The sequence below is a fragment of the Mus caroli genome, unplaced genomic scaffold (genome assembly GCF_978045245.1).
Source record: "Mus caroli unplaced genomic scaffold, Mus_caroli_1 scaffold_4, whole genome shotgun sequence".
Lineage (NCBI taxonomy): Eukaryota > Metazoa > Chordata > Mammalia > Rodentia > Muridae > Mus > Mus caroli.
The window spans coordinates 104,760,604-104,784,693 of NW_028227259.1; the positions used below are offsets into that span (position 1 = coordinate 104,760,604).

General features: G+C 45.2%; 1 protein-coding gene across 1 annotated transcript; it reads right to left on the reverse strand.

The window, feature by feature from the left end:
• Nucleotides 1–699: 699 nt before the first annotated feature.
• Nucleotides 700–21,201, reverse strand: Plac8 (placenta associated 8). Its single transcript, XM_021163565.3, has 5 exons — nt 21,110–21,201; nt 11,476–11,613; nt 8,473–8,597; nt 5,326–5,441; nt 700–960 (listed from the first exon to the last, which is right to left on the reverse strand). Exons 2-4 carry the CDS (start codon nt 11,582–11,584, stop codon nt 5,337–5,339), a joined length of 339 nt encoding a protein of 112 aa, XP_021019224.1. The 5' UTR covers nt 11,585–11,613; nt 21,110–21,201; the 3' UTR covers nt 700–960; nt 5,326–5,336.
• Nucleotides 21,202–24,090: the final 2,889 nt, after the last annotated feature.

Consider the following 24,090-nt stretch of genomic DNA (forward strand, 5'->3'; position numbering starts at 1 on the left):
TTTTGCTTATCTCTAGTGGGCCTGGTTAGCTTGCTGGTTATCTCTGAGGTATTTGGTGGTGTTGCACCCTTAGCTAAGTTCTACTTCCTGTGAGTTAATGTCTCCTAAGAAAATCTATTGGCAAATCCTTTTATAACATCAATATTATACTCTGAGTTTCTTCTACATCACCACCTGATATTTAAAAGGATAAAAAAGATACCACAAACCTCGCAAGCATTCTGGAAGCCAGGCCTGGAATGCCCACTGCACAGCCTGCTGGGTCTGTGTACATGCAGGCAGGGGATGCCCACTGCACAGTCTGCTGGATCAGTGCACATATAGGCCTGGGATTTGCACTTCACAGCCTGCTGGGTCAGTGCACATGTTGATAAGCAACAGGGAAGGGCTGAAAACGTCCACTGTCTCAGAATACTTTGTTATTGGTAGCTTGTAGCCTCCACAGCATGCCACCTCAGGCTTCATGGATCAACGTGCTGAATTGTTGCTGTTGCTGAAAGCTTACCATCCTGACCCTGAACCATGGGAGGAAAGACGAGACTGCACCTTTAAGATTAATTGGTGACACAAGCATTCGAATGATGGCCAAGATGCGTAAACCATGGAGGGCTAAAGACGTGGCTTGTGGGGGTTGGGGGTTGGCAGCGAGTACGAGGCCCTAATGTTAATCCTTAGCACCACACACAAAACAAAACAGTTTTCTTAGCAAAATCTTTTATTTGGTTTCTACCTAAAATGTAAGGTAAAAAAATTATAGGCTCCAATATTTGATGATATGGGAGCAAGAAGAAACCAAGTCAAAGAGCAATATCCATTTAAAATAAATCAAAAAGCCCAACTAGAAAGATTTCACCGTTCTCTAATTAAATGGATCCATCCCATCTCAGTTGCCAAAGATTTGGAAAGTCTCAGGCTGAAGGAGTGTGTGCTGAGTTGAGCTTCTTCAGCCAGAGCTCTCGCCTGTGAGGGAAGCACAAAACAGTTTCTGAATGTCTCAATCTACCCTTTTATTATTAATAACATTATTTTGCAGAATTGTTTTAGAAACACCGAGAAGTTACACAGATCATACGGAGTTCCTGGACACCCTGAGCCCTGTTCCCCTGTTGGTTAGCATCTGGTGTTCCTGTGGCAGATTTATCACAACTGACAGCCAGTATCAGCACGTTATTAACCAGAGGGGACTTGATTCAGAGTCCCCTCAGCTTTTCTGAGCTCACACTAAAAGTCTAGTAAAGTAGACTTCTCTTGTTGGTTTATTTGTATTTTAAACTATTCTGTGTGTATGACTATTTTCCTGGCATGCCTGTTTGTGCACATGTGTCCCTAGTGCCCATGGATGCCAGAAGAGAACATGAAATTCCCTGGAGTAACAGATGGTGTGAGTCATTAAACAGATGCTGGGAATTGAACCTGTGACCTCTCGATAGCCCAATGGATGGATTTGTTTCATGAGGAAACTGGGTCTCACATAGCCCAGGCTGGCCTCCAACTCACTCTGTAGCTGAGACTGGCCTCCAACTCCTGATCCTCCTGCCTCTACCTCCCCTCTTCCCAAGTACTGGGATTACAGGTGTGGGCCTGTTTTTATGAAGTATTGGGAATCGAACTCAGGGCTTTGTGAATCCTTGGCAAGCACTCTACCAACTCAGCTTTACCTTCAATCCCGTGTTCAATTTTTTTTTGTTTGTTTGTTTGTTTTGTTTTTTCGAGACAGGGTTTCTCTGTATAGCTCTGGCTGTCCTGGAACTCACTTTGTAGACCAGGCTGGCCTCCAACTCAGAAATCCGCCTGCCTCTGCCTCCCGAGTGCTGGGATTAAAGGCGTGCGCCACCACGCCCGGCTTCCGTGTTCAATTTTATGGTCAGTGAACAGTGCAGGCTATCGAAGTTGGTCACAGAAAGTCAGAACCATCAAAGACGTTTTACTTCAAACCAGCTCAAAGATTCAGTGAGCTAATTTCTCTGAGATTAAAAACCAAAGTTCAGTTGTCCTGACCTGTGTGTATGTGGTTGTAAGGTTTGTTCACACTGACCAGTGGAAACTCCTAAGAAACCTGTGTCTATCTGTGAACAAAAATCTCCTGGAAGGGGTTGATGTCTGCAGAAACGAGTGGTCCCGTCTGAGTTTCAGTATTGTGGAGACTGGAGTTTTGTAGGTTCAGAGGTTAATAACTTTGTCTTGGGCTAGTGTTAGCCTTCGGGAACAGCCATTCCTTGCCTCTCTCTGTGTCTGAATTACTGTCTCTGATAATAAGAGGAGCTCTTATAAGCATTAACTTAGCAGAACACTAGCTCCCCCCAATTCTCGAGCTCAGAATGTCATCAGGTAACATCTTGGGCCTGTAAGACAGCTCTCCCATCTCGTGGCCCACCTTTCTGGTGGTACCCGCCAGTACACTTTAAAGTTGACTATCATCATTTATGATTCTTTGTCCTGTAGAGCTATAAAAACCCTTTATAGCTGCTTCCGTGTTGAAACACGGCATTTGGGGCGACTTAGATCTGTGTTTCTGGGCTATGGCTACTCACAATGGCTCCAGAGTAAACTCTCTCTCACTCATTCCTTTCAGGGTGAGAGTTTTTTTTTTTTTAATGTGGACAATGTATGTATTTAACAGTGTTCCCACGTCTTTACCTCTGGCCTTTATCCTGCCCACTGGACCATAAATACTAGTATTGCTTTTCTAAAATCTGGCTCCACTCACTTAAAATCTCTAACTTCCCCATTCTCCCCCAGCATTAGAATCCATCGACGGCACACCAAGGCACAAACTCACCTTTAAAAAAAAATCTACTCTTTCATTATTTCCCTACATACACTGTATGGTCCAGTCAAATTGTCCTAAGCCCATAAAGATGGATGGCTTTTCCTTTAAAAACTGTTTTTGCTCCATAGTTTCACGGAAGTTGATTCGACGCTGCCTTCTATGTTTATTCATATGACTCACAGGTGTCCACCTCACTGTAAGTCCCTGAAGCTGGCCTGGAAACTAGGGCCGCCCTTCCCCCTTCCCTCGGTTCTGGTAGGTTCTGGTAGGTTCTGCTCAGAGCAAGCCCTTTTAACCTGACTTCATCCTCAGGGTTGCCTTGGGTTGTTCTTTCCCCTTGTGAGAGGATTCCGTTGCTTTGTGGGGCACTTTCTTTCCACAGCAGCGCCTCCCCACCCTCCGCTTTAGAGAAAGTAACAACTGAGCAGCTCTCCACCAGGTAATTGCCTCCTGACTCCACCTTCTCGGCTTCCTCTCACAGTCACTTCTGGCAAATGAACGACAAACTTCTCTAGAACCCAAGCCCCACTGCTTTTCGAGAAACTGCCGGTCCCTACAGACCCGATCTTCCTCTGGCACTCTGCCTAAAGGCATGCAGAAACCAAGTTCTATTTAGGGGTATCTTCTGAGCACAAAGCTGTAAGGCCAGGAACTGGTTTATCTTTGTTCACAGCAACACCTAGCTGATCTCTTTTTATGCAGTACTTGATACGTAAACCATCATTTGCCAAACAAATGAACAGCGTTGTACGCATCTTTCAAGAATGACTTATGGGATGCCGAAGAGAGAGCTCAGCAGTCAATAGCATTTGTTCTCGCCGGGAAACTGGGTTTTGTTCCCAGTACCATGGAGGGGCTCACAACCAAAGAGGACCTGGCACACATGTGGTAGACACGCACATGCACACACAGGCAAGATATTCACATACACGAAATAAATCTTTTTTTTTTTTTTCTTTTTTAAACGGGAGGGTTAGGGGCTTGGGAGATGGCTCAGGGTCATGAGCACTTGCTGCGCTTCCAGAGAGCAGAGTTGTCCCCGGACCCACATCAGGTGGCTCACAGGTGCCCGTAAGGCCAGCTCCGGGAAATCTAACGCCCTTTTCTGCGCTCTGTGGGTATCTGCATACATGTGTAATACACGTTACAAATATTACAGAACATGTCATTCCTGCTTTTTTTTTTTTTTTGGTTTTTCTAGACAGGGTTTCTCTGTGTAGCCCTGGCTGTCCTGGAACTCACTTTGTAGACCAGGCTGGCCTCGAACTCAGAAATCCGCCTGCCTCTGCCTCCCGAGTGCTGGGATTAAAGGCGTGCGCCACCACGCCCGGCCATTCCTGCTTTTTAACATTAGATATCTTAAATTTCTCACCTCAAAACCATCGTCATAGCAGGAAGTGTGTTTTTGCCTTCTTTTTGTATTTGTTTGTCTTTTCAGTTTTTTAAAGCTCTTCTCTCTCTCTCTCTGCATGTGTAAGAAGTCTCTGTGTATACATGCAGGAATGTTTTCACCTATACATTGAGATCTTCCCTCAGTCACTTCTCCATTTTTTAAAAGATTATATATATATATATATATATATATATATATATATATACATACACACACACACACACACACATATATATCACCATTGCTGGCTTCAGACACACCAGAAGAGGGCATCAGATCCCATTACAGATGGTTGGGAGCCACCATGTGGTTGCTGGAAATTGAACTCACGACCTCTGGAAGAGCTATTGGTGCTCTTAACCGCTGAGCCATCTCTCCAGCCCTCTACTTTTTTTTTTTAGACTGGCTCCGACTAACCTGAAGCTTGTTCTTTTGTCTAGCCTTGCTAGTCAGAGGGCCCCAGAGATCCAATTGTTTCAGCCCTGTGTGTTGGGATTATAAGCTGTTGGACACCACACAAACACACACACACATACACACCACACACACATAAACGTTCACACACACTCAAACTCATACCCACATGCACACATGTGTGCACATGGGTACAAACACAGTCACACATACTCTCACAAACTCATAAACTCACACACCTGCACACTTTCACACATGCATGCATGCAGGCGTGAACACACACATTGGTTCTGGGACTCCAAACTCAGGTCCTTCTGCTTAAACAGCAAGTAATTTACACAGTGAACCACCCCCCTCCATCATTTAAGCTTTGAGACAAAACTTCTTATGTAGCCCTGAATAGACTGGAACTTATTTTGTAGACAACACTGGGTTTGAGGGCAACCCTTCTTCTGTCTCCCGGGTTTGGGGGTTACAGGATGCACCACCAAGCCCAGCTTCAACTTGTCTTGTGTACTCTGTAGCTTATATAAGTGGTCAGTTGCTTCATTCATAGACCAAAATGATTCTGGTAAGTTTATAAAATGTCACCATTATTCAATAAATGTGGCTTAAACGAAGAAAAAAATCACAACCAATTATATGACATTATTATAATGAGATGGCACCGGAGACTTAAGAAACTGTCACTTCTGAATTGTAATTCCAAACAATGACTAACTGTGGCCCAAGCCCCACACTAACTCACCATCCAGCTCCTTAGAAAGCGTTCATGGCTCTCCTCCTGTTAATGTCTCTCTTGATTTGGCACACAGAGCAAACAGGACAGAAGACTGTGACCATGTAGTCATCACAAATAGATCCCTGTGGAGACACGGAAGACACTTGAATGGAAGCCAGCACTGCTTGTGGATTTGGGGGCATTTTAAAGAGAGCCAAAAGCACCGATTCTTTGGATTCTGTTTATTACTTTTTACGGTTTATTTTTTTATTTCGTGTGTGTGTGTATGTTCGAGCGCAACTGTGCATAGAGATTGGGGTTGGGGAACCTGCAGGAGTCATTTCTCTCCCTCCACCCTGTGGATCCTGGGGATTGAACTTGGGTCGTCCGCTTTGGCCGGAAGTGCTTTTCTATCTGCTGAGCCATCTCATTTGCCCTGGATTCAGTTTAGATACCTTCAGGAAAACGTTAGCTGACTTTCTCCCATGTAACACTTGCTTCTTTATTCTAGGACTTTATAATTCTGAGAATATAAGTGTCAATCAAACTACCAAGTCCGAGAGTACAAGACGGAGACTTAGAACGTCAGATCTCACAGCCCGGACGCTATTTGGCTCAAAACAATTACACCAGGATGAAAAGCACTGGGCACGTGATGTGGCGAGCAGTTTGGGAAGAGATTTAGGGAAGTGGCAAAGAACTTGGGGTCAAAGTACTCCTCAGAACCAATTTAGAAAGTAAAAGTTTGGCAGGAAATGTAACCACACTCACTTTAAGATACTGACTGTGACACATTTATACATATAACGCTTGGACAAGGAATTAGGCAAAGGAACACAGAGGCATGGGGTGGGAACCAGGAAGGCAAGGGCACTAAAGCTGGGCTCGCGCTCTGTGGAGTTTGTGAATGTCCAAGAACATCCAAAGGAAAGGGAATAAAAATTGCTCTAGGCAAAGGAAGTCAGGGAATGACAGTCTATAAAATGAGATCATTTAAAGAACTATCTGCTCCAGGGCTGCTGTTTTCATCCATTAAAAAAGAAATCCACACTAGGAAACCGGGAAGTAAGGCAATTTGGGGTAAACACAGACGGTTAGAATTCCCATCCGCGAAGGAGAAACATCAAGCAAGAGTCGCAGAACTCACAACAGGAAGCAGCCATGGGCGGAGAGGTGGGGACGTTACACTAGATAAACCCAAGTTAGGCATCAGGGAACAGGGAAAGCAGGCAGAGAGCCAAACCTGCCCTAGGGCAGTTCTCCTGGGATGCTAGGGCAGAAGGTCCAATCCCAGAGCCTCCCAATGTGGGCCTCAGGGCTCCAGAAGACACACAGGAGAAAAGGGTGGGTAATGTCGCAGGTATTAAGCCTGGGTACACACACTCCGAGATACTAGCAAACATCCCTCCGAGACTATCAATCTACAAACCAAACAGAAATGTGTTCCTGTAAGTTACAAGGACAGAACCATAGCCGAAGAAGATACTCACAAGTTATTGTTTATTACCAACCAGGCAGTGGACTTGGTAACTAAAAGGTTCAATTTTCACTTTTTACTTCATACGTCTCTATTTTAAGTTTGTTAGTTTTTTTTAATTAGATAGATATTTATTTTGCAATTAAAAGATACTGATTAAATTTCTCAAGTGAAAAAAGAATTTCAGTGAAATTAAAATAGGTTCCTGGAAAATGCTGCATGCTTGTTTGCTTTCTGTGATGGTCAAGTTTATGTCTTACCATGTCTAGGCCATAAATGGACATAGATGTGTGGTTCAACATCATTCTAGAAGTTTGTTGAAGATGTATTTGACATAAAAATTAATGTTTAAGTCTGTAGATTTGGGATACAGTAGATCACTTTACATAACATAGATGGACCTCTCTTCCAGTTAGTGAAAGACCTTTTTATTGGGACCTGAGACTCAGTAAGTCTGGCCAGGGGGCCACAGAGATCCACCTGTCCCCACCTCCCCAGTGCTGGGATTGAACTCAGGTCCTTAGGCTTGCAGAGCAAGGATTCACCAACTGAGCTCTCTCCAGCTTTATCCTCTGGCCTGTTCCTCCTAACTCGCCTTCTTTCTGACAAGGTTATGCTATGTACCTCAGGCTGGTGTCAAACTCTCAATCTTCCTACCTCAACTTCCAAGCCCTAAAATTTCAGGTGTGTGTGTTATCACCCTCAGCTAGCTGAAGACCTTGATAGAAAAAAAAATGGATTTCTCTTGAATAGGAAAAAAGTCTGCTTGTAAACTGCCCGTGGACTTGAATGTCAATTCATCCACGAATATCTATCCAGCTCGACAGCCTACTCCCCAATGATTTATGGGTTTCCATCATGGCTTTAAAATCACAAATGGGTCTCTCTCTTTCTCTCTCTCTGTTTTTCTTTTTTTTATTAATTAATTAAATATATTTGAACTCTATCTGCATGTACACCTGTAGGTCAGAAGAGGGCATCAGATCTCATTACAGATGATTGTGAGCCACCATGTGGTTTCTGGGAATTGAACTCAGGACCTCTGGAAGAGCAACCTTAACCCTTAAGTGCTGAGCCATCTCTCCAGCCCCAGACATTCATTTTTCTTTATCTCTGTATCTCTTTCTATAGTCACACACAGAGGGAAGCAAATGTATGTATGTGTGTATATAGTCATATATATATGAATATGAATGTGTATATGTAGGAATATGTGTATGTATACACACACACACACACACACACTCATCTATGCACCCTGTAATTCTGATGAAAAGGCTACCCCATTTCATAGAGTGTTATAATGTTAAGCGCATGCACAGACAGTTTGGATTGGATACTCCCCACTCTGTTATTAGGGCACATCTTTGGGTCAAAGACTCTGCCTCTTACACACTTTGAAGTCTTCATTGGTAAACCATGGCAGACTTTCCCCCACAAGACACAAGCATTGGTGGCGGGCTTAGTTACCTAATGCGCACACATTGCAAATACGAGTTACTTCCTTAACAGAAAGTTGAGGAACAGAAAGGAAGGATTCATTACTGCTGTGTCCACTGAATTTAGGGTTGTAGCTCCTTACAAAATTCTGGCCAATCAAACTCAGAGCTTGGATACTGTCAAATGGCAGCCACTCGGGCAACAGCTTTGGTAAATACAGTTGCCAGCTAGAATGATACCAAAGGTAAGAGACTCACAGGAATGCCGTATCGGGTTCGGTAGAGAGTCCTCATGGCCACCGTTGTTCCACACAGACAACACTCATTCATGTCAGCTGCCACTTGACATCCAAGACAAGTGAAGCAAAAGGTCCCACAGAGGCCTGGAAACATGAAAGCAGGGGTACACGTTACTTTAGTCTGTCCCCATTGGCTACACCAAGATGAGGCCTTTCTCCTCTCTGCTGCAAGTCTGGCTTCGTTGTTTGGGTGGGGCTTCATTATGACCCCACCCCATCATTTCAAGAGGGACCTTACATGAAAAGACCTAGGCCCTTTTCCAGTAGTATAAATTACTGCAATCTATTCATAAAACCCTTGGTACTAACAATGCCCCCAACCACAACCCAGTTGCAGGATACAATAGGAAAGATTAGGAGATAAGAAAGATAAGAGAACCAGCCTAGGATGCCCCGGGTCACTTCAGAGTGGCGCCTGCAAGGCTCTAACTAGGCAATACTGCTTGAGCTGAATGGTGGCGCATGCTTAGAAATGTTTTGAACGACTAAAGGGAATAAAGCCTCTTTGAGGTAATTTGTCTCATCCATTCACTGTGACCAAGGTGCTGGGTGGAAGAGGGGTGTGTGAGTGTGAGTGAGTGTGTGTGTGTGTGTGTGTGTGTGTGTGTGTGTGTGTGTTGATTATAAACTAGGAGTATTTATGTATGCATCAAGGCCAGGAAGAGACACCAAGTATTTTGTAAGAGATTAATTTGCTCAGATCTGCATTAAGAAAATCTGTCATAGGGGCTGGAGAGATGGCTCAGCGGTTAAGAGCACTGACTGCTCTTCCAGAGGTCCTGAGTTCAAATCCCAGCAACCACATGGTGGCTCACAGCCATTTGTAATGGCGGTCTGGTGCCCTCTTCTGGTGTGTTTGAAGACAGCTACAGCCTACTCATACATTAAATAAATAAATAAATCTTAAGAAAGAAAGAAAGGCCGGGTGTGGTGGTGCACGCCTTTAATCCCAGGACCTGGGAGGCAGAGGTAAGTGGATTTCTGAGTTCGAGGCCAGCCTGGTCTACAGAGTGAGTTCCAGGACAGCCAGGGCTACACAGAGAAACCCTGTCTCGAAAAACCAAAAAAAAAAAAAAAAAAAGAAAGAAAGAAAATCTGCCATAAACCAAGTGGTGATGTGTGCCTTTAATACCAGTACCTGGGAAGCAGAGCCAGGTGGTACTGAATTTGAGGCCAGCCTGTACTGAATTTGAGGCTAACCTGGTCTACAGAAAGAGTTCTAGGACAGCCTGGGCTATACAGAAAAACCTGCCTCCAACCAACCAACAAACAAATAAATGACAGAGAGAGAGAGAGACAGAGACAGAGACACAGAGAGAGAGAGACAGAGAGAAAATGAAGGAAGGAAGGACGGAAGGAAATTTGCCCCCAAACAATGAAGGCTGCATTAGAACTCATCCCGCCACCCCACATGAACTTTTAAACATTACATTTTATTTAGTGTGTGCAGACACATGACAGGGTCAGAGGATAATTTTCAGGGGTTGGTCCTCTCCTTCCACCATGTGGGTCCTGGGGAACAGAACAGTCACTTTCCCCACTGAGCCATTTTGGCGGCCCTACAGTAAAACTCACATATCCAAGTACGTGTACATTCAGATAATCAAGTAGCAACTTGGGGCTGGAGGAGTAAAAGTTAGTCTTTAGCGGCTTTGATGTCACAATCATGCCGTGGCACGCCTTAGTCAATGAGCCCCCATTACCTAGTGAAGCATTGGAAAGCTGTGGGCAAACTCGACTGGAATTCTATGCCTCTGCTTTCTATGTAGTTATTGGCTTCCTTTGGTTCCAAGTTCCATCCCACTTAAAGTTTGTGTACTCCCTTCCTGACCATTCTGAGGAGTGTGGGCTTCAAAGCAAAGCTCTCCTTCCTGAATTGCTGAGGACAATTGCTGATTCCCTTTGCCACCCACCTCGATGTCTTCCACGTTCACTCAGAGAGATCTTGCTGCAGACAGGGCAACTTTGGTTTTTTGGATAGTTTGCTTATTTGTTTGTTTTTTGAGACAGGGTTTCTCTGTATAGCCCCGGCTGTCCTGGAACTCACTCTGTAGACCAGGCTGGCCTCGAACTCAGAAATCTGCCTGAGAGCTGGGATTAAAGGCATCTGCCACCACATCCGGCAAGGGTAACTTAACTGTAGAGATTCAGTGCTGAGACTCTCTGAAAGTGTCCTGTGATTGACTATAAAACAAGATTTACTGTATATGCAACCAAGAAGAGATCTAATTGTCATTGTGTTTTTATTTTATTTTTTAAAATCAGGTTTAGGGGACTGGAGAGATGGCTTAGTGATTAAGAGCACTGGCTGCTCTAATCTTCTAGAGGACCTGGGTTCAATTCCCAGCACCCACATAGCAGCTCACACTGTCTGTAACCCCAGTTTCGGGGATTCAGCACCCTCATACAGGCATATATGCAGGCAAAACACCAATGCACACAAAATAAAAATAAATACATTTTTGAAAAGTCAGGTTTAGCTAGATGGTGGTGATATATGCCTTTAATTCCCAGCAGAAGCAGGTGGATCTCTGAATTCCAGGCCAACCCAATCTACAGAGAGAGTTTCAGGATTGCCAAAGCTAAAACAAAGAAACCTTATTTCAAAAAGAAATCAAGCAAACCAACAGCCCCTCAGATTTAAGTAAAAATGTGTCATAAATAATCTGTTTATAATTACGAGGCCAGGCCCATTCAGTTTTAGGATCATTTAAGGCTTTCAATGCTACCTTAACTCAAGGATCTATTTTTAGGGGTAAGTTGATTTTCTTTTTTTCTTTTTTCTTTGGTGGTGGTGGCTGGAGAAGAACTGGGTATAATGAGTAGACTGTCTTTGACGTTTCCTGTAACATTCCCGGATTCTCAGGAGCCTGTAATGAGTTAGTAACTTAGCAACTTTCCACACAGTAAGGGAGCAGTAGGGTGGGTATATCAATTATAGGGACACCTTCCCCGTACTCACAGACTCCGCAGTCGCTGAAGCAATCACATAGGCTGGTCTGCCAGTTGGAATTTTGGGGAGCACGAACGAATCCAGGTTGAGTCACGATGACTGTTGGTGCCTGAGCCATCTTCGATGTGAGGTCTCAAAAGACCAAGTCTGAAAAAGACAATGTTGGCGTTTCAGCCTGAAGCTGCTCTGGGAAGGCACTGTGTCTCGCCCTTTAGCTAGCCCTATCTGCTGTGCTCCACTGGCTAGGGACAGGACTTGGTTGGAGAAATCAGCTTGTTGATCTCTAAAGAGCATTTCAGTCTCCACCTCCGAGAGGAGAGAGGCCTCAGGGGAAAGGAATTCACTGAACTGGTAAGGTGAACAGGTGTCTCTCATGGGTGAAAGAAACCAAAGGGGGGAGGGCGGTGATCTTGATCGCGTGCTATTTCATACAGGTCCCTGATGTTCAGAGGATGGGAAACAAACCATTGGCCTGGGACAGGGTAGGGTTGGAGAACCGTGGAAAACAACCTCTTCTTGAACGGAACAGCCTAAGCTTAGTGCAAGCCCACTCTCTTCCCGCTCTTGCTCAGCTGCCTCGGTATTTTCGCTCAACTCTCCTGAATCTAAGCGGCTCCATCGCTTCACGTTCACTGGAACCTGAACCTTCTCTCCATGCAGCTTAGCCCATGACTCGTGGCAGGGGCTGGCAAGTCCTTCCAGTCACCCCAACTGCTTTCCTAGTGTTGTGTTTTTGTTGTGGAGGATGCTGACTAGTTTTCCCAAGTCAGCATCTCACCACGTAGCCCAGGCTAGCTTCAAGCTCATTCCCCCCCCCCCCCGCGCCCTGCCCCCTTGCTTTAAGCCTTCCATATGCTGGCATTATAGGTGTGTGTCACAATTCCCAGCTGAGCAAAGCCTTTATGAAGTATGTCTTGTTAGAATATCTCTTCATTACGAGGGAGTGCTGAGGTTCAGGGGTGTGACATAGATTTGGAATGACAGTGCCTTTCCTCCTCAGTCCCTTGATACAGGGCCCGACCAGCAAGCCCCAGCCATCCCTTTTGTCTCTTCCCTATCTATAGTGCTGGGGAGACATGTGTGCAGACCTGGCTTTTTACTTGGGTGCTGGGGGTCAAACTCAGCACCTAAGCTTGAGCATCAGACACACTCACCTGCTTAGCTCCACCCTCCCTCCACCCCCCACCCTCCCAACCCCGCCTCAGCCTCCTTCCTCTTCTCCCACTGTCTTTAGCATCAAGTCCAGTGTTAAGATTCATAGTAGGTGCTTTAGCTTCTTTGCTGAATGACGCACTAAGGGGGCTGGGTCATTTAGAGACTTGGTACTTATTTTTAAAGGCACAAAAGGGCTGGGAGTGGTGGCGAACACCTTTAGTTCCAGTCCGGGAGGGGAGACAGGGGCAGGCAGATCGATCTCTGTAAGTTCGAGGCTAGCCTGGTCTGCACAGTGAGTTCCATGACTGCCTGAGACCATCTCCTAAATAGAATTCTTTTAAAGATGGACGACTAGGCTCTGTTGTTTCATATCAATTAGGCATTTTCTTCAGTCGCCTTTGCTCTGTTCTCTATCTCATTGCTTGCAATGTCTGCTAGGTCAATAGTTTTCTTGAATGAGGAAAAAGAGAGCGCTGTATGACGCCAAGAACAACCTTAAATGAAGGGTATGCTAACATGTTTCTCCACATGACTAGGAGTGTTCAAAGATGCTTGAAACATGACTAAATCTGCACGCACTTCAATATAGTTAATTATAAATCAATCCAACCCCCAGAATCCAGCACACAATGTTTGCCTGCTACAGAGGAAGATAAAATTGGTTTAGTTCTAAAAAGAGGCAGGCTGGGCTCACCTCTAATGCAAGCGCTTGGGATAGCACAAGCAGACATGCCTGTGAGTTCCAGGCCGGCCAAGGCTACAAAATGAGACTCTGTCTAGAAGAAAGGGGTGGGAGTGGGGCGGGGGGATGGGAGGGAGACAAAGAGGCAGGCCTTACAAAGTTCTTTTCAATGTTTGTATCGGTTGCCCATCATCATTATATTCAGTAAATATCTCTACGGGTTCTCTTCCTGCTACCGAGTGTAGTATGCAAATACTGCGAAGTTTTAGAAGATTTAGTAAACAAAGCAAATATATAAGGAGAAAGTGTGTGAGATTTGACATTGAGAATGTTTAAAACAACAAGCAAACCAAAACCATCCAGGCTGAAGAGATGGCTCAGTGGTTAAGGGCACTGGCTGTTCTTCAAGAGGTTCAATTCCCAGCAACCACATGGTGACTGACAACCGTCTATAAAGAGATCTGGTGCCCTCTTCTGGCCTGCAGGAGTACATGCAAATAGAGCACTCATACACATAAATAAATACGTTTTATAGAACAAACAAATGAAAAAAAATTAAAGAGCAAAGCAAGTCTCGAGGTTAGGAAAATGCTGAAAAGACAGGGTCAACTGTTTACAAAAGAAATGAAGAAAAAAAAACCCAAACCTTAAATATATAAAAAGATGCTCAAATTTTCCCACCGTTAAAGAAGAGTTACTGCTGGGCAAAACTGAGAGCTCAGGTGTTGGTAGTGAGCCATGGCCAGCACCAGCAAGGCTCCAAGGCTGATACTTAGCGCTAAACCCTGGTCAGAGCTCTCAGGAGAGCAGCTGTACAGACTTGCTAGGGGCGAGAGCCTCTGGTGAGAACCGCTTGCGGATTCCACAAGCATTCTGCAGGGTAATGGTCATGACAGGGTTAACTTGGAAAGTGCAAGCAGTGAGGTCCCCATGAGGCTTCTAAACACACTGGAGGACCCAAGGATGAGTGGGGAGCCAAAGCAGGACGATCACTGAGGCCCAGCTCTAGATCCACCTGAGCAATGTAGTAGGATTTTGTCTAAATAAAACAAACTAAAACATCTAGGTAGGTGCCAGGACTCAGAGAGCCACGAGGCAAGCAAGTTTATGAGCACACATAGATACACAGGTAGATATGGTAGAAGTATGTGAAGATAAATTCTGATTACGTCCAAAAGGAAGGTACACCTAGTACCCAATCTTGATTGCTAAATGCCATTGTTCAATAAAAAGAGCCCACTGAGTTCAGGACTGGGAGGGAAGGTCTAAGATAAGCCTGGGACATATGGTTTCAAGAGTAGAGTGTCCCCCCCCCCAGCTCAGCCCACTCCAGCCATATTTATTTCATCTATGTGGGTACACTGTCACTATCTTGAGACACAGTAGAAGACGACATCAGATGCCCATTACAGATGGTTGTTGAGCCACCATGTGGTTGCTAGGAATTGAACTTGGGACCTCTGGAAGAGCAGTCAATTCTCTTAACCACTGAGCCATCTCTCCAGCCCAAGAGTAGAGTTTATTAACTGAGACACTGCTTAGTGGGGCTGGGGGACACTTCCGAGGGAGTTTGATGGCCAAATTTAGGACAATTTGAGCAAAAAAGGTAATGTTATTATTAGATTACAACTCATAGAATAAACCATCTGTAACTCTCTATTATCTGTATCTTATCTATGTGATACTAGTATAGATAAATAACAGAACTTTAAATGGGAGAGAAAGGATGGCACTTTCTTTGTTCCAATAAGTATAGAAGGAATAACAGAAAGATAAGACCGACATTTGGCATACACCATAGTGAGTACTGTAGGCAAGACTGATGGGTGGAGTCTCTTGATATTATTGTGGGTATTTTTCATTTTTTATTTACGGTTCCTGGTTTATTATTCCCGCTCCAAAACAAGCCATAGAGACTGTGATTTCACTTCCTCAAAATCAAAGAAACTAACCTTTCCCATCTTCCTGTCTTAGAGTGGACCATCAGGACAGTTTCCCACCTCCTCTGTCAGCCAATCACACACAGCCACTGGAGGATCTGGACCATGAGGGAGCCATGGTAAAGGATGTGGCCAGGTGGGCTTGATGCTTGCCCACCTGGTCTATGACACATGGTGACCACTCAGCAGCATCCTCACCACCCTGAGAACAGAGTTTGTAGAGGGCTGGGAATGCAGGTGGTAGAGTGCTTGTCTAGCAAGAAGTGCTGGGTTTCAGGCCAGCATTGTATAACTAGACATAGTGATCTATGCCAGTAATTCCAACAGGAGGATCAGAAGTTCAGAGCCATTCATAGGTAGTGAATTTGAGGACATCTTGGTCTACAAGAGACTATTTTACAACAACAACAGCAAAAAGTCTACTTGAGTCTGGAATAGTAGGTAGTATACACATGATCCAGGCTGAAGCAGGAGCCTTGTGATTTTGAAGCCAGTCTGTGCCATAGGAAGACTATATAGACCCAAAGCAAACACAACTAAGTAACTAGAATACAAAAGCCCAACAATGACAAACCATCTACCGGTAGTTAAATTAGTATATTTATTCCTTGCTCACAGTGGGAAATCATGGCCAGCAGGTCAGGAAGAGAGTGGATGGAAAAACTCCTTAGAGAGTGTAAGCTGTGACAGAATAGTTTGGAAGAGGAACCAGGAAGTAGAGATGCTACCAGAAGGAGAAGGTCATCTCATGGTGACATTCTCATTTGCTAAGGAGGGCTCACTGGAGCAGCAGTTGTCCTGAACTTAAGTGAACTTCCTCCTCTTCCTTCCAGTAACTGTGGAGATCACAGGGCTAGCCTGCACTAGCTTTGCTGTTAACAACAGCTCCAACTGAAGCCACCCAGCAGGTTCAAGCTGGGGAAAGACTACAGTTTACTATATTGCCCTGGGACTTTTGCCTTTGCAGTATTTTCTCTAAAAGTTCTCTCTCTCTCTCTCTCTCTCTCTCTCTCTCTCTCTCTCTGTGTGTCTGTGTTTGTGTGTGTGTGTGAATTAGTTTAATTAGGGTTACTCACAGGAAGCTGGGTAACTAGCCAGTGACCACACCAGAGAAGAAAAATGTCTCTCTGTCTGTCTCCCAGCAACCTCAGTGAGCCTAATGATTAACTACAAAGTTAGCTATTCCAGGAAAGGCATATAACGCGATAAGCTAAACTTCCTTTGGCTTTTTGGAACCCAGAAGGTCCGATAACCTATGAATAACAGCATATGGTTGGTCAGAAAAGCAGTCCATCTGAAATTGATGACTGCCATGGACATGGTGCCCAGAGGCTCCTCCCTGCCATTTCCCCGTAAGCCTTGCCCCTGCAGCCTCTAAGCAATATAGCTTTTTTTTTCTTTTCTTTTCTGTTTTTGAAGGAGGCTCCCACATAGCGTAGTAAACTCCCCTCAAACTGTTGGTGGCCAAGGATAATCTTGAACTCTGTGTCCTCTCGCTCCACCCAGGGTTGGAGTTTGAATCCAGGGTCTCCAGCACTGCTAGGCTACGTCAACTGAGCGCCTCAACACCCGCCCCCCTCCCCCAAAGACTGGAGTGCCCATCTTCCAACTTTTCCAAGTGTCTTACAGGAAGCCACACCTGCTCCCTAAATTTATTTCATCAGTTTCAGGAAAAGAAAGGGAAAAACATTGCCATCATTCATTTTCTTTGCCGACCCTTTTCACAATTAACAAGAGCTGGTGTCTGATGCAAAACTTAGAAAATGTAGCAGGCACCTCTTCCCCCAGGGAGGTGCTTGAGTCTCGAGCCGCTGGGGGGGGGGCAGACTCGAACCCACCCCCCACCCCACCCCCTAACCAGGGGTGAGCCAAGCGTCCTTCAGAACTCAGATCAGCCTAGTGTCCCCCCAGAGCTTCCCTCCGTCCCAACTCTAGCGCTATAATGTCAGAAGTCGTATTCTGAGAGATGATGCACCACAGTGCCTTGGAAAGCGAAGCATTTTAGAAAACGGAAAAGCATGTGTATTCATTTTTACTTTGCATGGCCTTTGCATAGTCGAAGGTCAGATAGACTACCAGAGTGATAAATACTGGGCGGGTACCTCAGGGCCAGCTGCTGATAATTTGTTTTTCACATTTATCTTTCTGATTTATTATTTTTACGATAGCGTTGAGGAAATTGTTAGGGCTGGGAGGCAGATCTGTGGTGGAGAACTTGCTTAGCACGTGAGAGGCCCTGGGCTGGAGCCCCACCTTAGCAACAGCAACAACAACAACAAAAAATTAGAGTTTTATTTCTTTTATAATAAAATCTTGAGGTAACTGAGTTTTCCCTTTCGGGGGGGTGGGGTGGGGGGGAATCAAGTCGGAGACTAGCATCTTTAAGGGAATTGAACCAGCATCTATTGCTCTAGTTTTATTCCTGGGCTCTAGTCAGTACCAGTACATTGATGGCATTTGATAAACACCAGCCAAGTGACGGAAGAGACACCCTTCCTTTTGTCCTCTTCAAAGGAAAGTTATAATCCTTTAACTCATTTGTACATTGCGATTTAAATAGAACAGTGGGCATCTGAAGAGCCCTGAGGGAAAATCCCTGGCTTGTGATTATGTCCTGGAAACCCTGGCTCAGCATATCCCAGATGGCTGTGCATTTACGTGGGGCTATATGGACTCTACAACCACATGAGACCTGAACACAGTCATCTGTATCTGTGGCAAAGACTTGTACCCAGAACTTTCACCTTCTCATTGATAGAAAATTGACAAGGTGGTGATGGCTGAAATTCTAGCACTTTGGAGGTGGAGGTGGGAGAAAAAAATTATAACAAAACTCATATCTTTTTCATTTGTTTAACCCAGGAGAAATTTGAAAACATATATAATATGCCCTACACATAGGGAAACCTTTGGATTTTTTTCCTTTCTATTTCTAATACAGACAAAAATCAAATTACAAATAAAATAATAAATTAAAAGGTTGCATGTTTCTTTCAGAATAGATTTCTCTCTCTCTTTCTCCCCTTCTCTCTCCCTCTCTCCCTCTCTCCCTCCCCCCACACCCCCAGCCCCCAGTACTAGGGGTTGAATCTAAGGCATGCTGTGCTTTAGGCAAGTGCTCTACTCCACGCTCAGCTAACTTCCTCTTTTGAAGGTGGAAAACTGTGGTGTGGGCAACCAGGGTCCCAACGGTGTTTCCGGAACCTGAAGCCAAGCACACGTGGGTGTGGGGTGGTGTGGGGGATGGGGCCAGGAGGTTTTGAATACCAAGAGAAGCTCCTGGCCATGAAGGTTGCCTACAGCTGTGGGGGAAGGATGCTCTGCCCAGCAGTCCTAGAGGGAACCAGCGCTCCAGGACTGCCGTTTGCACCTCCAGCTTCCTCTGAAGAGGGTCTTAGACTGTCTAGCCCGCGCGGTTTCTCATAGAAGAAACACCTCCTCCACAGTTGAAGAGCCAACAGGCACAGGGGAGTCCATGCTGAGCATGCGCGCGCCCACGGCCCTTGCCCTGTCCCTGATCCTCGGTATGATGCCACCAAAACCAACCAACAGAAGAACTAACAACAAAACACCAGAAGTCCGCAAAAACTCACTCCGTGCACTCTTAGGGCAGCCCCGTGATGCGGTCACAATCCCTCGTCTGTTGGAAATTATAACAAAACGTAAAATGCAATGCAAACTAACCCTAAACCCGTTTTTTTTTTTTTTTCAATGCTTCCACCAAAAGTTTAACCTTAGTCATCTCAAATTAAAAGTCACAAGAAGACTGGGTGTGGTGTGGTGGCGCATGCCTTTAATCCCAGCACTGGGGAGGCAGAGGCAGGCGGATTTCTGAGTTCGAGGCCTTTCTGGTCTACGGAGTGAGTTCCAGGACAGCCAGGGCTACACAGAGAAACCCTGTCTCGAAAAAACCAAAAAAAAAAAAAAAAAAAAAAACAAAAAAAAGTCACCAGGAAGTGAAGGGATTTAAAAAAAAAAAAAAAAAAAAAAAAGAGGAACCCCAAACTGCCCGGCATCTGCCTAAGGTTGTGCTGTGTTTCTAGGAGTGTTCTGTGACTTTATGTTTGGGCCGGTTCCGCAGTCCTCAGAGTTTATCTTATGTGAAGACTGGTACTGAATTTGGGGTCTGAGATTCAGGCTTAAACTGAAGGCGGGGATCTGCTCAGGTAAGCATCACGTGGCTTCAGCCGCATCCCGTGAGGTGGTCTGACAAGTTGCAGAACTCCGTGGGATCCTTTCCTGCAGGACAAGTCCCTCCTCTGACCGGAGGCTTTTCCTTCTCCTGAGCAGCAATGAGACTCCTGAGACAGTCCCATTTCTTTAGGGTCTGTTGTTATAAGAGTTGAAGAGTAAGACTACGAGATATCAGTATCTCTTTAGACTATCTTCATTTTTGCCCAGGCCCGTCTCAAAAGCATTTTGGAAAGCTTGTCGGCAAAGCAGATTCCTGATCACTATTCTGGAAAGCTGTAATTAGCCTAGGGTCTGGGAGATTATAATCGTCAGTTTTCTGCGCTGCAGCCACTGTGTGCTGCACAAAGGAATGTGGCTGCTTTGGTGACTAGTGCTCCTTTCCCCAGGCTGACAGAGCCCCTGCCTGAGCCTCCCACGTCCGTCCGCAGAGCACGTGCAAACTCAGCTCATGGTTCTTATCTGCTGGTGATGCAGGACGGACCCCTTGATGGTGGAGACGCCTACCCAGTGACTTGCAGACCTTGCAACCTCTGGCTCTTTGCTTTGTCTGTTACAAATAACTCCAAGTCCATTAGAAAACACGAATTGACCCGGCTGTGTGCATAAAAAGTCTTGCGATAGAGTTGTTTTGGGCCAAGGAGAAGTCTGTAGTTTCCTGACGGTGGGGGCAACCCTACTCAGAGCTCTGCCGCATGCATCCTTGAATGCGTAATAGGAAAGTAATAGAAACTGGTGAGGACCACTCAAAAAAAAAAAAAGAAAAAAAAATAGAGGCGACGAGGAGACAGAAACAGGACTCTAAGCCGACCGGCTTAGAAAGGCAACATGATAAATACCTTCCTTCCCAGATTCCTTGGCAAGGACTGGCCCCTGCCAGGAAATCTTGTAGGATTTGGCTCACAGTTGAATATCTTAATTTTATCTATTAGTCTTAGACTCATTCTTGTGCCTATATTTCTGCCTCAGAACGCACCACTCTCTAGAAGGAGACTGACTACACCAGCTTAATATAATTATGTTACATGGCACTAGTTATATTAATATATCTTGTTAATATCGATAAAGCCAGGTTCTAAGCAACCTGTGCCTGAAGTCCTTCTATTATACACTGATATGAAGATTCAGTGTTCTTCAGTCTCGTGAGCTGCCCAATGTGAGATGTGAGTGTTTCTCTAGGAGCATTAGTGAGTACTCATTAAACCCCTAGAGCCTTTGGAGTTTTGCTTTCATAGTGAGAATTCCTAAGGATTCCCAAACTTTACAAACTAATAAATCTACAGAAATCCCACTGACTAAACCTATAAAAATCTCCAGGTCGTTTAAACAAATAAATATATATATATATATTATGCACAAAGAAACTAGATCACTTAGAGAGTGAGAAAGAGTGAGAGAGAGAGAGAGAGGACCTAGTTAGGAAATCCAGCACACAACATGCAGTGGCATGAGAGTGGTGCCCCAGAGCCCAGAGGATCCCAACTGAGATGCTCAAAGCATGACGTTTAGCAAGCCTGACCCCTAATTGCTGAGTTTCACTAAAAATTACTAAAGTTAAAGCAATTAGTGAAGAAAACAATGATCTTTCAGCATAATCTCAAACGACGTTAGGAATAAGGTACAACTTTTAAAGGAAAGATCCCCTAGATTTAAAGAATTTCTAACAAATACTTACAGTCCAAAAGGTTTGGGCAGAACCGGTCCTGTGGTCTGGGGTTGAGTCTTACTACAAATAGAGAGACTCCGAGGAAGGGAGGAGGTATCAACTCCGTGGAGGGTGGGGTAGGGGTGGGCTGGAGTACAAAGAGCAATGTCCTGTGCTCTGATTGGCTGTGGTAATCCAGGCACCAAAAGCCATCTCTTACCAAATAGGGTTTTTCCTCCTTACAATTCCTAGGGCTAACCTCTAATGCCTCAGTGGAAAGGAGAGGGTGTGGTTCTGCTGATTAGCTACCTGCCTGACAAAGCTCTCTGAGTCTCACACCTTATTTTCCTCTTTTAACGTAAGAAACCAGAAGGCACTTGGGGACCTGGAGTTACAGGCTCGCTCAGACTGTCCTTGAGTGTGTCTCTCTAGAGTTCTGGCTATTCCACAGCTCAGTTTGTAGGATGGTCTCAAACTCTCAGAGACCCATCTGCCTCTGCCTCCTGCGGCTGGGATTAAAGACATGCACCACCATGCCGGGCTTCTGATCAGATCATTCTCCTCCGTCTTTTCTTCTCCCCCTTTCTTTTCCTCCCTGAGGCGTTAGGGACTGAACCCAGGGCCAGTGCATTTTAGGTGAGAGCTCTATTATTGACCTACCTCTGTCCCCCCAATATTGCTATATTGCTTTGGTTTTTGTAACAGACTGGACACTGTATGTTAGTTATGTTATGTTATGATTTATGTTAGGCGTGATTTTTGTTATTTTATTTTTTATCTGTCGTAGTCGTCATCATCATCATCACCATCACCATCACCACCATCATCACCATCACCATCACCTTCTCCCACCCCATCTCTCTGTGGTGTTTGTCTGAACATACATGTCAGCATCTGAGGATCACAGCAGGCATGTGGAGGTCAGAGGACAGGAGGACAGCTTTGGGAAGTCTGTTCTCTCCTCCTGTTGAAGCAGCCTTGTCTCTTGTTCCTACTGTGCTGCACAGCCGTGAGCTTCCAAAGCAATTCTCCTGCCTCCCCCGCCCCCAATCTCTTGTAGGAGTTCTGGGATTACAGTTATGAGCCTCTGTGTCAGTATGTATGTATGTATGTATGTATGTATGTATGTATTTTGTAGATTCCAGGGATCAAACCGAGATTGTCAGTATTTTTTTTCTCCCACTCTTTTTTTAAAAAATTAAATTTATTTTTGTGTGTAGGTGTGTTTTGCTTGTGTGCGTGCCTGTGCACTGTGTATGTACATGTGTGCCCGATGCCCACAGAGGCCAGAAGAAGGTGTTGGATCCCCTGGCATTGAAGTTACAGATGGCTATCAACCACCATGTGGGTGCTGGGAACCACATCCGCTCTCTGGCAGAGCAGCCAGTGCTCTTAACCGCTGGACCATCTCTCCAGCTCAAGGGTCCGGTTTTAGCTGCAAGTGCCTTTGACTGCTGGGCCCGTAGGCATGGTTCTTAATGCTTTTTAAAATCTTTGCCTTATGATCCTCTAAAGGGTGGTATCATTATTGCCTCTACTTGACTGACAGAGGAAACTGAGGCACAGACTTACTTGGTGGCAGCTAGACACTGGATGAAATGGAACTCCCTGCCTCACACTGGTGCACATCCTTGCCACACAGTTGAGCACTGCCATGTCCTAGTAACCTTGGAGTGAGTGACGGGTAGGTTGGGAATGTTCTACTTCTCTCTCTCTCTCTCTCTTCCTTCCTTCCTTCCTTCCTTCCTTCCTTCCTTCCTTCCTTCCTTCCTTCCTTCCTTCCTTTCTAAGATTTATTTAATTTATATGAATACACTGTAGCTGTCTTCAGACACACCAGAAGAGGGCATCAGATCCCATTACAGATGGTTGTGAGCCACCATGTGGTTGCTGGGAATTGAACTCAGGACCTCTGGAAGAGCAGTCAGTGCTCTTAACCTCTGAACCATCTCTCCAGCCCATGGAATATTCCATTTCTGAGCAGTTTTATTAAGCAGTAAAATTTATAGGGGGCCTTTTATTTTTAAAAGAAAAAAAATATTAGCCTTCTATACAACAAGACTCCCCAGAAGGCCAGACCAGAATGCAGACATCCATGCTCAGAACTACCAAAGTGAACTTTGAAGGAGCCCTGTTTTCCCAACAGGGGAGACTCTCGTCAACCTGAAGACCAGCATTAGGAACATCCTTCCTGCAGTGTAGCTGTGAAGTGCTGTGCACCCCCACACTGGTGCTCCTGTGCTGTTGAAGGCTTGGTCTCTAACGCAAGGGTCAGACGTTGGGCTGTCGGAGAGTGTTTGGTTCCTGAGCCTCTGACTTAATCAATGAGTTAATTAATTGGCAGATTCATAACTTGGTTATTGAGAGGTGATGGAAACTAGACAGTGAGACCTGTTTGAAGAAGGTGTGTCACGGAGGCGCTCCTTGGGAGGCCACTCAGCCCCAAGACATCACGATCTTTTTCCTTCTGGGTTATCAGAGGTCATCGGTTTCATCTGTCAGACTTCCACCACCAAAATGTCCTGCCTCACGGCAGACCAGGACGACAGCGTCAGCCAACCATGGACTCAGACTTCAGAAACAACTGGGAAGTAAATCCTACTTCCTTCTCTAGTTTCCTCAGGAAGTTGTCACTGTGAGGGCCAGGAAATAAAGGAAACTGAAATGGTTGCTCCATCCATAGGATATAGGTAAGAGAGAGTACAAGGCTGGCTCCAAGTGGTTAAGAGCACTGGATGCTCTTCCAGAGGGCCCAGGTTCAGTTCCCAGCATCCACATGGTGGCTGCCTGTAACTCTACTTCCAGGAGATCCAATACCCTTTCACAGACATATATGCAGGCAAAATGCCAATCATATAAAATTAGAGACAGAAAGAGAGAGGGGTAAGGGGAGAGAGAGGAGAGAGAGAGAGAGAGAGAGAGAGAGAGAGAGAGAGAGAGAGAGAGAGAGAGAGCAGCCAGAGGTATCTCAAGAGTCCAAAAAGAAGCCGACTGACCATGGCCAGAGGAGG

What these genes read in the sequence shown, in the direction of transcription:
- Plac8 (XM_021163565.3), bottom strand. Translation starts at nt 11,584, where the DNA reads ATGGCTCAGGCACCAACAGTCATCGTGACTCAACCTGGATTCGTTCGT. An exon ending in CTTCAGCGACTGCGGAGTCT is followed by an intron (nt 8,598 to 11,475) that starts GTGAGTACGGGG and finishes TCATGTTTCCAG; the next exon opens with GCCTCTGTGGGACCTTTTGC. An exon ending in GAACCCGATACGGCATTCCT is followed by an intron (nt 5,442 to 8,472) that starts GTGAGTCTCTTA and finishes GTGTCTCCACAG; the next exon opens with GGATCTATTTGTGATGACTA.